General features: G+C 41.7%; 1 protein-coding gene across 1 annotated transcript; it reads left to right on the top strand.

The window, feature by feature from the left end:
* Positions 1-7,686: 7,686 nt before the first annotated feature.
* On the top strand, positions 7,687-11,903 carry LOC311140747 (transmembrane protein 79-like). The gene is made up of 5 exons (XM_084175961.1): positions 7,687-7,808; positions 8,471-9,354; positions 9,616-9,810; positions 9,931-10,147; positions 10,368-11,903. Exons 2-5 carry the CDS (start codon positions 8,649-8,651, stop codon positions 10,567-10,569), a joined length of 1,320 nt encoding a protein of 439 aa, XP_084032087.1. The 5' UTR covers positions 7,687-7,808; positions 8,471-8,648; the 3' UTR covers positions 10,570-11,903.
* The last annotated feature ends 1,497 nt before the right edge of the window (positions 11,904-13,400 follow it).

Below are 13,400 nucleotides of genomic sequence, written 5' to 3'. Positions count from 1 at the left end.
GCATGACCCATTCTGGTCCACTACTAGACTACTGTTACACTAGTAAAATGTCTACTACAGTACATCCATTGTCAAGGACTGACTGTCCAAATGGAAAAACATATACAGATGCTGTATCTTAATTTGAGCCAGTTTTACACAACAGGAAAATAATCCTGGAGCAACAGGAAATGTGAATTGTTATGTGGATTATAATTAATGGACATTTTTTGTAGGGGTTGATTCCACAGGAGGCTGCTGAGGGGAGGACAGCTCATAATAATGGCTGGAACGAAGCGAATGGAATGGCATCAAACACATAGAAACCATGTGTTTGATGTACTTGATACCATTCCACTGATTCTGCTCCAGCCATTACCACGAGCCCATCCTCCCCAATTAAGGTGCCACCAACCTCCTGTGGTTGATACATTTTTCATTAAGGCAAATCAAGTCTGACATTTTTAAGTGGAAATTACAAACTTTAGAAGCCATTTTAAACATCAAATACACTACATATTTCAATTTCCTGCTGTGCTAAAACCATTCATTCAACAACAGGATGATCAAATTAAGATATGGCATCTGTATAGCCCAAGAGATTAGGACACAGATAAGGTATCACCAAAACGTTGTCCCACAAGACAACGAGAGAGAGATGGGGGGGAGGGGGAGGGAGAGAGAGAGAGAGAGAGAGAGAGAGAGAGAGAGAGAGAGAGAATGAAAGCCCTTAAATTGAAATTGAAATGAAAGCCCTTAAATTGAAATTGAATTGAAATTGAGAATGAGAGAGAGAGATGCTGCATGAATGAGAAGTGGATTATTTATATCAAACAATAGTGAGAATTGACATGAAGAACAGGAGGGGGATGCTTTGGCCACTTGTGTGTGAAGGATAGGGTCTAATGTGGCATCATCCATTCAAACCTGCAACAAGTGACAATTGAAAAGTTGATGCGTCATTTCTGACATTGTAACAGCTGTGTCCATTGGTTTTGTACACAGTATGACATTACACATCCCTAAAAAAACAAAAAAACAAAGCTTGATCTCCATCAAATGGAACCGACAGACAGACACGAGGGAAATGGCTCCTCATAAATAGGCCTATTCAAATAAACGGATTTTGGGTAACCTTTCGTTTGAGAAAAAGGTCTGTAGACGGTGGTTATAGTTAAACATACTCACCCAAATGAATTCACGATAGTCTCGGGCGCCGCTTTGATGTGAGGTTGGTCTTGTCACAACCTTCAACTTCTTAACTTGTGTAGTAGGCTTTACGAATTCTCGAATTTAAAGTAAAATTGTCTCCCTTGAAATTAAATAATTTGATAATAGAAGTGCCGTATTCCAACAGCAACCGGTTTCCGTGCTGGAGAGAGAGTAGGAGCCAGACTGCTTCGACGGCTCCCTTTATTTCAATGCTCTTTGGTAGCCCAAGCCTACAGGGGAGCTAGAGATACGCGACATACACGATGGCAAGCCCTCGCATACTTTTTAAATTTTTAAACCACATCAATATTCCTGTAGACTATAAAAGGTCCTAAATCAATCCACTGATTAGTCTACTACAATCACATTTATTCGATATGTTGCGTGCCATTTGCAAATAGGCCTACTGCACAGTACACAGGAGTAGTAGCCTAAAGGCAGGGTTGGGTAGGTAACTTTCTAAATGTAATCCGATACAGTTACTAGTTACCCGTCCAACATTGTAATCAGTAACGTAACTTTTGGATTACCCAAACTCAGTAACTTAATCTGATTAGGCTACTTGCAGTTACTTTTGGAGAAAAAAATTCCCATTAAGAGGCATTAGAAGAAGACCAAAAGGATCGATCATACGCATTTGGTGTGTCATCATAGTGGTGTCTCTGACTTGTGGTCAGACCAAGCACATATACAGTGGGGGGAAAAAGTATTTAGTCAGCCACCAATTGTGCAAGTTCTCCCACTTAAAAAGATGAGAGAGGCCTGTAATTTTCATCATAGGTACACGTCAACTATGACAGACAAATTGAGAAAAAAATTCCAGAAAATCACATTGTAGGATTTTTTATGAATTTATTTGCAAATTATGGTGGAAAATAAGTATTTGGTCACCTACAAACAAGCAAGATTTCTGGCTCTCACAGACCTGTAACTTCTTCTTTAAGAGGCTCATCTGTCCTCCACTCGTTACCTGTATTAATGGCACCTGTTTGAACTTGTTATCAGTATAAAAGACACCTGTCCACAACCTCAAACAGTCACACTCCAAACTCCACCATGGCCAAGACCAAAGAGCTGTCAAAGGACACCAGAAACAAAATTGTAGACCTGCACCAGGCTGGGAAGACTGAATCTGCAATAGGTAAGCAGCTTGGTTTGAAGAAATCAACTGTGGGAGCAATTGTTAGGAAATGGAAGACATACAAGACCACTGATAATCTCCCTCGATCTGGGGCTCCACGCAAGATCTCACCCAGTGGGGTCAAAATGATCACAAGAACGGTGAGAAAAAATCCCAGAACCACACGGGGGGACCTAGTGAATGACCTGCAGAGAGCTGGGACCAAAGTAACAAAGCCTACCATCAGTAACACACTACGCCGCCAGGGACTCAAATCCTGCAGTGCCAGACGTGTCCCCCTGCTTAAGCCAGTACATGCCTAGGCCCATCTGAAGTTTGCTAGAGTGCATTTGGATGATCCAGAAGAGGATTGGGAGAATGTCATATGGTCAGATGAAACCAAAATAGAACTTTTTGGTAAAAACTCAACTCGTCGTGTTTGGAGGACAAAGAATGCTGAGTTGCATCCAAAGAACACCATACCTACTGTGAAGCATGGGGGTGGAAACATCATGCTTTGGGGCTGTTTTTCTGCAAAGGGACCAGGACGACTGATCCGTGTAAAGGAAAGAATGAATGGGGCCATGTATCGTGAGATTTTGAGTGAAAACCTCCTTCCATCAGCAAGGGCATTGAAGATGAAACGTGGCTGGGTCTTTCAGCATGACAATGATCCCAAACACACCGCCCGGGCAACGAAGGAGTGGCTTCGTAAGAAGCATTTCAAGGTCCTGGAGTGGCCTAGCCAGTCTCCAGATCTCAACCCCATAGAAAATCTTTGGAGGGAGTTGAAAGTCCGTGTTGCCCAGCGACAGCCCCAAAACATCACTGCTCTAGAGGAGATCTGCATGGAGGAATGGGCCAAAATACCAGCAACAGTGTGTGAAAACCTTGTGAAGACTTACAGAAAACGTTTGACCTGTGTCATTGCCAACAAAGGGTATATAACAAAGTATTGAGAAACTTTTGTTATTGACCAAATACTTATTTTCCACCATAATTTGCAAATAAATTCATTAAAAGTCCTACAATGTGATTTTCTGGATTTCTTTTCCTCATTTTGTCTGTCATAGTTGACGTGTACATATGATGAAAATTACAGGCCTCTCTCATCTTTTTAAGTGGGAGAACTTGCACAATTGGTGGCTGACTAAATACTTTTTTCCCCACTGTATATACACTAGATGAATGATAGGGCCGCTGTGTTGAAGCCACCATGCCTCCATCTTCGCCCCCCACCATTGTCAGAAATATCTTGGAAGCTATAAAAATGCAATTATTAATGTCTACATTCGTTTTTGCTTCGTTTATTCTATTACACACACCTTAATGCATACTTTCAAATTATATTGTGTGAGCTAAACATATATATTTTAATATATCTCCTTCTCACGTCATTTCACACCTGATTCATTTAACAAAAGGCACATCTCAATAGGTGGTCCAGGTAAATCATGACATAGCACAAGTGGGGTGGTTGGCCTTTCCTCTTCTGTTCTCTATGGCTCCTCAAGCAAGGGGGATGCCAATGACATCACAGATTCCCATCAGACCAACTCCTTTAATGAATGTTACTTTTTTATTTTATTTTTACCCCTTTTCAATTGGTAGTTACAGTCTTGTCCCATCGCTGCAACTCCTATAAGGACTCATGAGAGGCGAAGGTCGAGAGGCATGCATCCTCCGAAACACGACCCAGCCAAGCCGCACTGCTTCTTGACACACTGCTTGCTTAAGCCGGAAGCCAGCCACACCAATGTGTCGGAGGAAACACTGTACAACTGGCGACCGAAGTCAGCATGCATGCGCCCGGCCCGCCACAAGGAGTCGCTAGAGCGCGTTGGGACAAGGACATCCCGGCCAAACCCTCCCCTAACCCGGACGACACTGGGCCAATTGTGCGCCGCCTCATGGGTCTCCCGGTCGCAGCCAGCTGTGACACAGCCCGAGATCGAACCCGGGTCTGTAGTGACGCCTCAAGCACTGCAATGCAGTGCCTTAGACCGCTGCGACACAAATTATATTTTTGCCCTTTAGTCTGTGTACTTTACTGTATTTATACTTGGGATTTCACTTTTCAACAGTAAAAGTAAAAAAAATCACTGGAGGACATCTTAAAAGTATAATTTTTTGAGACGACTAATGTTACTATCTGGCCCTCATACCATCATGGCCACCTAATCATCCTCAGCTTCCAATTGGCTCATTCATCCCCCCTCAATGACCTTTAACTATTCCCCAGGTCATTGCGGTAAAATGAGAATGTGTTCTCAATCAACTTACCTGGTAAAATAAGGGTAAAATAAAATACAAATGAAATAATGTCCCCACGATAACAAAAAATAAAACATTTAATTGACATACTGTAGAATTCCATTCATTCCTATGTAGGACTGCTCCTACTGGTGAGTGCCAATATGGCTGACCGGTGGCTTCAAAGCCTCTCAATGGCCAATACATAGCATCAGCAATCCAGGGTTTATATACATCATTGGTTCAGACTCGCTCAGGTGGAACAAACTTAAACTTGTGCCTTTTTTCAGTGCTGAATTGAATGTCATTGAGAAAACAGAAAGTTGTCATAACGTATTTTTATTTCTCACAAACATCATTTCTGAATTTAAAAGTAATCCAAGAAGTAATCATCTAGTTTTTCAAAAGTATCTGTAATCTGATTACTGTTATGTCTCGTGGGTTTCATAACCACGTGTGTATAACAACTCAATAATGATGAGAAGTAGACAGGAATTCAGTTCAACCATTTATATGAACTACTCATCTCAACACATATTACCATGATGCTCTGCGTATACAACTACGGTGCATATAGTACAACCCTAATACACAATAATTACAATATTTTTGCGGTTAACGTCACTGATAACGGTTACAGTTTTTTTGTAATCAGATTACATGTAACTGATTATGTAATCAGTTACTCCTCAACCCTGCCTACAGGTAGGCTAGGCCTAAAATATCCCTTGGCTGTTCTATAGGACCTCCGCTCTGTCTATGATCAACTCTCTCTGAAACCATTTAATTGCACCAAATAAGGCGAAGGAGGAGAGATGAAATATACAAGCCAACCCTCCCCTAGGAAACCCTAGGAAAATAAACAAAAGCTGTTATAGAAGTGTCATTCCTGGATGGAAATGCTGGAGAAAATAAGAGGATGCGCACTGTGGTAGAGTAGACTATATGCTTCCCGAGTTGAGAGAATGCAATTTCATCAGTGACACTGTGCCCAAATGGAATTGTGTGAGTCTTTGAGGTATTAAAGCCTATTCAGAAGAATAGGCAGTATGGTTTCTACTCCACAACACCACACATGAACATTAGTATTCCCAGGATATTACCAAATGACCTCGATTTTGGAACAGGCCCCTCTGTGCACTGTTATTATGTGTAGCCTATAAATTTGATCCAAAAGTGCATGGCATTTCATTAATTCATCTCACCTTTCATCACACTCATACCAGACAAAAATGTTCTGCAAGCCTAGAGTGTAGACACCTGTCAAACAACGATTCATATATACACTAGTTTTGAAGCCACCGCACCTCCATCTTGGCACTCTCCAACCGTTGTCAAAAATATTTTGGGAGCTATAGAAATCCGTTTATTAAAGTCTACATTTATTTTTGCCATGTTTATTATATTCCATATACCTTAATGCATACTTTTAAATTATATAATGTGAGCTAAATATATATATATATTTTAAATTTTAATATGTAAAAACATTTTCCTTAAAGTATACATTTTAGAAAGTTCTAATGTTACATTTTTAAATACATGGAATTTTTTCCTTTAAACATTTCATTAAAATACTGTAGAATTCCATTCATTCCTATGGAGGACTCCTTCTTCTAGGGAATGCAAATATGGCCGACCAGTGGCTTCAAAGCATCTCGCTGGCCAATACACAGCATTTGCAATCCAGGGTTTATATGAATCATTGGTGTCATCGGTTTACGTTCGGACCCCCATTTGTGTGTAAAATTCAGGTAAAGATATTGTGACCTCTACTGGTTTCATAAGGTTATAACACCATGGCAAACTAATTATTATGCAATTTATGTAGGCTACTAATACCTCTATAGTATATCATCCATGATGGGTATGGAAAGTGTTTGGCTGAGGCATTTGACTCATCTGAAGAGAAAGTAGTTGGAAGCTATCCACAATAAAATCGTATTACCATGCATAGACCTAGGCTGTGTTCAATGGTATTTATCAAACGAAGTAGTCTAGAAGTTACAGAAAAATTATTTGTCTTCCCGAAAATATAAATTATATGCGGGAATATTGCCTAATTAGCCTATTTTAAAGGGATAGTTCACCCAAATTACAAAATGACACATTGGTTTCCTTACCCTGCAAGCAGTGTATGGACAAGGTAACAGTAATCCATGCTTTGTCAGTGGAGGCTGCTGAGGGGAGGACGGCTCATAATAATGTCTGGAACGGAGCAAATGGAATGGCATTAAACACATGGAAACCATGTGTTTGATGTATTTGATACCATTCCACTGATTCTGCTCCAGCAATTACCACGAGCCCATCCTCCCCAATTAAGGTGCCACCAACCTCCTGTGGTTGGTTTTATTTCCCTGGCACTGTTTCCAAATGCTAATGTTTCAGTATTTGTGGCACAAATCTCATTCAAGTCATGGGACCGATATAAGCATTTTCCGCGCATCATGTACAAATCATACGAAAGTATAAAAAATGTAGCGTCAAGCTTATCAAAGTCACTTTATTTGAACATGATGCGCAAAAAAAATGCAAATATCTGTTCCATGACTTAAATCGGATTTGTGCCACAAATGCATTTGGAAACAGTGTCAGGGTAACTAAACCAAAGCATGGATTGCTGTCATACCTTGTCCATTGACTGCTTACATGGTAAGGAAACAAATATGTAATTTTGTAATTTGGGTGAACTACGCCTTTAAATGCTAAATAGATAACATCTACTGAAGAAATCTGATAGGCCTCTTGTAGCCTACACCAATATTTAGAATTCTCTGTTCATCTATACTTAATTCTGTCAGTGACAAGGCTGTGTGTCCACCAATATTGCTTTTGGAATTAGATCCAAGAAAGGGTAACCAACATAAGGTGCTACAAATATTACACACCAATACAATAACAAACACGTAACATTAAACAAAATATTTACTGTAGGCTATTTCCACAAATTCTCACTAATTATTTTCACCCCAAGAAAGTCACATATAAATATAATATAAGACTGCTTGAAATACACACTTTGCTGTTTTTTTGTACATTTGTCAGTAGGAAAATATTTTGTTCCTATCGTACTTTCCCTTTAATGTTTTTTTAGAAACATACCCTTTAATAATTTACCTGGCCATACCTGAATTTCCACCCACTGAAAATAAGTTGCACAAAAACAATAGAGGTGGGAAAACGACGTAAGAGACATTCCATAAAATTCCCACGCTCGTTGTTTGATAAGCGCTGAGGTTGGGTGAGTGTTACACTTTTATGTATTTTCAGTTGTATTTTCCAGCTTTGTATAACTAGCAGTCTTCTTGCGTGGTTGAAAGTCCAACATTTTATCTAGTGCGCTGGTATGAGAAACTTCCGTGTTGTGATCTGGAGTGCGCTTTGAAGGTCTGTGTACAACATTTGTCTTGACAGTTAACACATTCAGGCAACTTTATAACTCTATTTGTGTCTGTAATATATTTTATTTAGTGGTTTCATATTGCAAGCGTATTTTCTTTGTTAGTCATGCGTAAATAGAGCCTTTCTTCTCTTAGACTACTCAAACAGCACAGGCCATAATGAGATGCATTGGGCGGAGCTTTGTTTGCAAGGGGCAGGGAGGGATTCTACTTGTCTTATCGTTCTTTTAATTTTAATTTTATATTATTATTATACTTTTTTTCATTTATCAGACGCTATTATCCAGAGCGACTTACAGTTAGTGAGTGCATACATTTTTCATTCTTGGCTTACCTTACCTGTCGTGGAAAAGTGTCCACCTTAGAGACTTTTGTGTGATAATTAATGACACTAGAATGCTGTCTGGAGTTACATCTTATCGGTTTTGGGGCATCATCTCTTGCGTGGGAAGACATGTATGACCTATGAATGTGCACTCTGTAAATGTACTTTTCTTTGTAGGTGAAGAAGAGCAGTTTACCATAAAACCAATAGAGCTGGGACACAAAGAAAGAAACAGACAATGTGATGTGACTTCAGTCAAAGTAAAAACACTCAATCAAGCATAGACTTACCGGTACTAACAGATTCACCAAGACAGATGGACGAAGTCTGGAGACATTGAACACCTAAAAAAACAATGTCTGAGATCCTACCGTCAAACCTGGAGCTTCTAGAAGACAGCCCCTCCAAAACCAGCGGGGTGACTGCTAAACCCCAAACCCCAACATGGGGGGCAGAGGAGGAGAAGGTGATTAAAGAATTGGAGGAAGATTTGGAAAAGGGGAGGGAAGGAGTGGTGGAAGAAGAAGAAATGGTCAGCTCGGCTAAATTGGAGCCTACCACTCTGCAATGGTCGGATGACAGGGGTGTAGAGAAAACAACGAAGAAAGGAAGTGCATTGACTGCGAAAGAAGATAAGGGAAGGGGAAAGGGGGATGACCCAGAGGGAGAGAGGAGGAACGTGCGCTCCATGTGCACCTCTCTTCAAGAAGGAGAAAGCCGGACGGAGAGCGAGAGAGGGCTGGGGTTGGGAGCGGAGAGAATGGGGGAAGAATGGATGGAGATGGAGAGAGAGGTGCAGGACCCCGGGCTGTGTAAGAGAGGGAAGAAGGTGCAGGTAGATATAGAGGTGGAAGATGGTATGAACTCTTTGCCTGAGAAGGCAGCACAGGTCTTCAACCCATCCGTCACCATCCTACACTCCTCTAGTGCTCCGACGTCTCCCAGAGAAAGTGAGGCATTCTGGGTTGTGGACGCAGAGAAGAGCCCCCTCCTCGTTCCCCGCAGAACCCCACCTGATGGCTACTACCACCACTGGCCAGTGGAGGGGAGGTCCTCAAAATGTAAAGAGATGCACCAACATTTCATCTTTCTGTCATTTGGCCTTCAACCTCTCTTTCTCTCCATGTCTCTTGTCTTTCTCTTTGCTAGTCTCTCCCTTGTTCATTCGGCTCTGCTCAAATAATTTTGCGAGTGCAAATTCATCCTTCCCTCTTCCCTTATTTGAGGTAATCTAATCTATAAGTGGTAGTGTTTCCGTTCGCTTTCTTTTACTTCACAGAGGGCAGGAAGACTAATAGTCTCTCCTTTCTTCTCCCCTCCAGGTGGGTGTGACTGTGCCAACAGGGATGCTCTCAAAGTGGGCGTGTCTGTGTTCACTGCAGCTCTCATTTTCCCCCTCCTGGTGTGGGGGGGCTATGTCTTCCTGCCTTTTGATGCCCCACTGCTGGACAGTGCCCCCCTCAGGCTGGTCTATACGCTACGCTGCTCTGTTTTCGCTGTGGTGCCCATCATACTGGGTGAGTGGCTCATTGGTCATTCAGCAGATGTTCTTTACCAGAATTACTCAGGTGTGAACAGCAAGGTGGGTCGAACAACAACACTAACTTCACAAGCTAACCCTCATGTTGTCCTCCCAGGCTGGTTGGTGCTGGGTGTCTCCAGGATGCGGTTGGGTGACGTGAAGCCGCTGTGTGAGGTGGAGGCCTGGCAAGTGGGTGTGCACCGGCGCTATGTGGATGACTCCATCACCCTCTTCCTTCTCTACTTCCTGCAGCTGGCCGTAATGGCGCCCTACCTGAGCCAGAACCTGCTCAAACTGGTGCCCCTGCTCACCATCATCTTCGCCTTCGGAAGGTAAAGAAACAACAATTAAAGAAGAAAAAAAATAAGATGTTTCTTTTATTGTCACATACACAAGAGAGATGCAGTGAAATGTGTTGTCCAATTTCAGTGCTCAGTCAGTCATAACCCTATACCTACCCTATATGACATGTGATCTCAATATAAGGCGGTCTGGGCAGACTATAGAAATGACTGCATCTGTCTAATGTCCATCTCTCCTCTGTGCCAACAGGCTGATGTACTGGGTGGCAGCTGCACTGGGCAGCAGTATTCGGGGCTTTGGCTTCGGCCTGTCCTTCCTGCCCACCGTGGCCATGCTGGGTGCCAACCTCTACTTCATCGTCACCATGGACGCTGGGGGCACCATCTTCGCCCAGGATGTGGTGCACCAACAAGACCCACCCCCAGACTCCCGCCAGAGGTTCTGGGGATAGGGGGATGGAGGAAAAACAGAAGGACTGGAACGATGGGGAAGAGGGACAGGATCTGTTTTACCTACTGGTGGAATTTAACTTTCACAGGGTTACTATGTAAACGGTAGTGGATCGTTCTAGAGTGTGATTAAACCATACTGATGATGTGTATAATAGACTGGGCAGTGGTAGTCAGTGATAGAGCATGTAAAAACAATAATTGGAGAAAGGGTGTCTACGTTATATTTCATCTTCTTGCATGGCATTAAACCGTCACTTTAGTGAAAGAGTAGAATGTATTCTGTAGAATATCTGCTAATTGACAGAAGGACAATTAAGTACCATGGAATAATGTTGAAATCACAATTGTTGTCTCAATGCAAAGAGTTAATGAAAATAGAGTTTGTAGTTCCACTCAGAATTGTGCCACTTGGGGAAGTTTCGACAACAACCAAACCACTGTCTTCCTCAGAAATATCTAGCTAGGCCTGCTGCAGACAAATAGTTTGCTGAACTGTACTGTTTGGTTTGACAAGTATATCTGTACTTGAGGCATCCTGTAATCTATTGTATTTGGTAATGAATCTGGTATTACAGGCTAATAACATTAATTGTATTGACATTTGGGATGTAATATCAGGTTTATAGAGAAAAACTAAGACTTGCTCTAGACCTTATAGTCAATCAATTTCCTCTTGAAAATGTTCAATATAACCAATCAAAAAATCATGTTCTGTGATAAGGTCATCGACTACTGAGTGGACATTTTGTCTCATATCTTCATGACTGTATTTCCTTTTAAAAGGATGTCCACACATTAGCAATGCAATTTTAACAGCTAACAAGTCATTTAAAGATAATGGATTTAGTACAAAGATTCTGACATTGAGAACCATTTTACAATTGGAGAATGTGGATTGCATGGCATTTTGTGTCCCCACAAAAATGGCAACGTCCTTATAGAAATCCAACCTGTCCCAGCAAATACCTACCTGCCCAAGCGGTCCAACCTCCATGCCTTTATCTCTGAAAACGAATCCTTTCACAATACAGCACAGCCCTGTAAGGGCGATTGTGAATGGAGTTGTTACTGTATTTTAAAATAGACCAATAATAGAAATGTATCTATTTTTAAATGTTATGAATTAAATCTGATTTTTACAGTGCAGGTATAGAATTTATGAAATGTATAACTACACTGATTTCATTCTACATTTCCAAGTAAACTTCAGCTAATTACAGTCTAAAAGTGTAGAGTCTATTTAATGTCTATGATAGTCTTTTCTTATGATTTTCTTTTACTTTTTATATATTTTCTCAAAATGATAAATGTAAATAAATTATACTTAACAAGTGATATTTTTATTGGCCTTTCATTTGCATCTTTAGGGAAGCTGGCAATTTTATTGGTATGAAAGCTTTTTAGTGACCAATAAAAATCAGCAAGCATTTAAGGTAGACCTACAGTCGTGGTCAAAAGTTTTGAGAATGACACAAATACTAATTTTCACAAAGTCTGCTGCCTCAGTTTCGATGATGGCAATTTGCATATACTCCAGAATGTCATGAATCAGTGATCAGATTAATTGCAATTAATTGCAAAGTCCCTCTTTGCCATGAAAATGAACTTAATCCCCCAAAAAACATTTCCACTGCATTTCAGCCCTGCCACAAAAGGACCAGCTGCCATCATGTCAGTGATTCTCTCGTTAACACAGGTGAGAGTGTTGACGAGGACAAGGCTGGAAATCACTCTGTCATGCTGATTGAGTTAGAATAACAGACTGGAAGCTTTAAAAGGAGGGTGGTGCTTGAAATCATTGTTCTTCCTCTGTTAACCATGGTTACCTGCAAGGAAACACGTGCCGTCATCATTGCTTTGCACAAAAAGGGCTTTACAGGCAAGGATATTGCTGCTAGTAAGATTGCACCTAAATCAACCATTTATCGGATCATCAAGAACTTCAAGGAGAGAGGTTCAATTGTTGTGAATAAGGCGTCAGGGCGCCTAAGAAAGTCCAGCAAGCGCCAGGACCGTCTCCTAAAGTTGATTCAGCTGCGGGATCGGGGCACCACCAGTGCAGAGCTTGCTCAGGAAGGGCAGCAGGCAGGTGTGAGTGCATCTGCACGCACAGTGAGGCGAAGACTTTTGGAGGATGGCCTGGTGTCAAGAAGGGCAGCAAAGAAGCCCCTTCTCTCCAGGAAAAACATCAGGGACAGACTGATATTCTGCAAAAGGTACAGGGATTGGACTGCTGAGGACTAGGGTAAAGTCATTTTCTCTGATGAATCCCCTTTCCGATTGTTTGGGGCATCCGGAAAACACCTTGTTCGGAGAAGACAAGGTGAGCGCTACCATCAGTCCTGTGTTATGCCAACAGTAAAGCATCCTGAGACCATTCATGTGTGGGGTTGCTTCTCAGCCAAGGGAGTGGGCTCACTCACAATTTTGCCTAAGAACACAGCCATGAATAAAGAATGGTACCAACACATCCTCAAAGAGCAACTTCTCCCAATCATCCAAGAACAGTTTGGTGACGACCAATGCCTTTTCCAGCATGATGGAGCACCTTACCATAAGGCAAAAGTGATAACTAAGTGGCACGGGGAACAAAACATCAACATTTTGGGTCCATGGCCAGGAAACTCCCCAGACCTTAATCCCATTGAGAACTTGTGGTCGATCCTCGAGAGGCGGGTGGACAAACAAAACCCCCACAAATTCTGACAAACTTCAAGCATTGATTATGCCAGAATGGGCTGCCATCAGTCAGGATGTGGCCCAGAAGTTAATTGACAGCATGCCAGGGCGGATTGCAGAGGTCTTGAAAAAGAAGGGTCAACACTGCAAA

This window comes from Coregonus lavaretus, assembly GCF_964263955.1.
Source record: "Coregonus lavaretus genome assembly, chromosome: 13".
Taxonomy (NCBI): Eukaryota; Metazoa; Chordata; class Actinopteri; order Salmoniformes; family Salmonidae; genus Coregonus; species Coregonus lavaretus.
The sequence above is the reverse complement of the archived record's forward strand: the minus strand, read 5'-3'. Positions and strand labels throughout refer to the sequence as shown.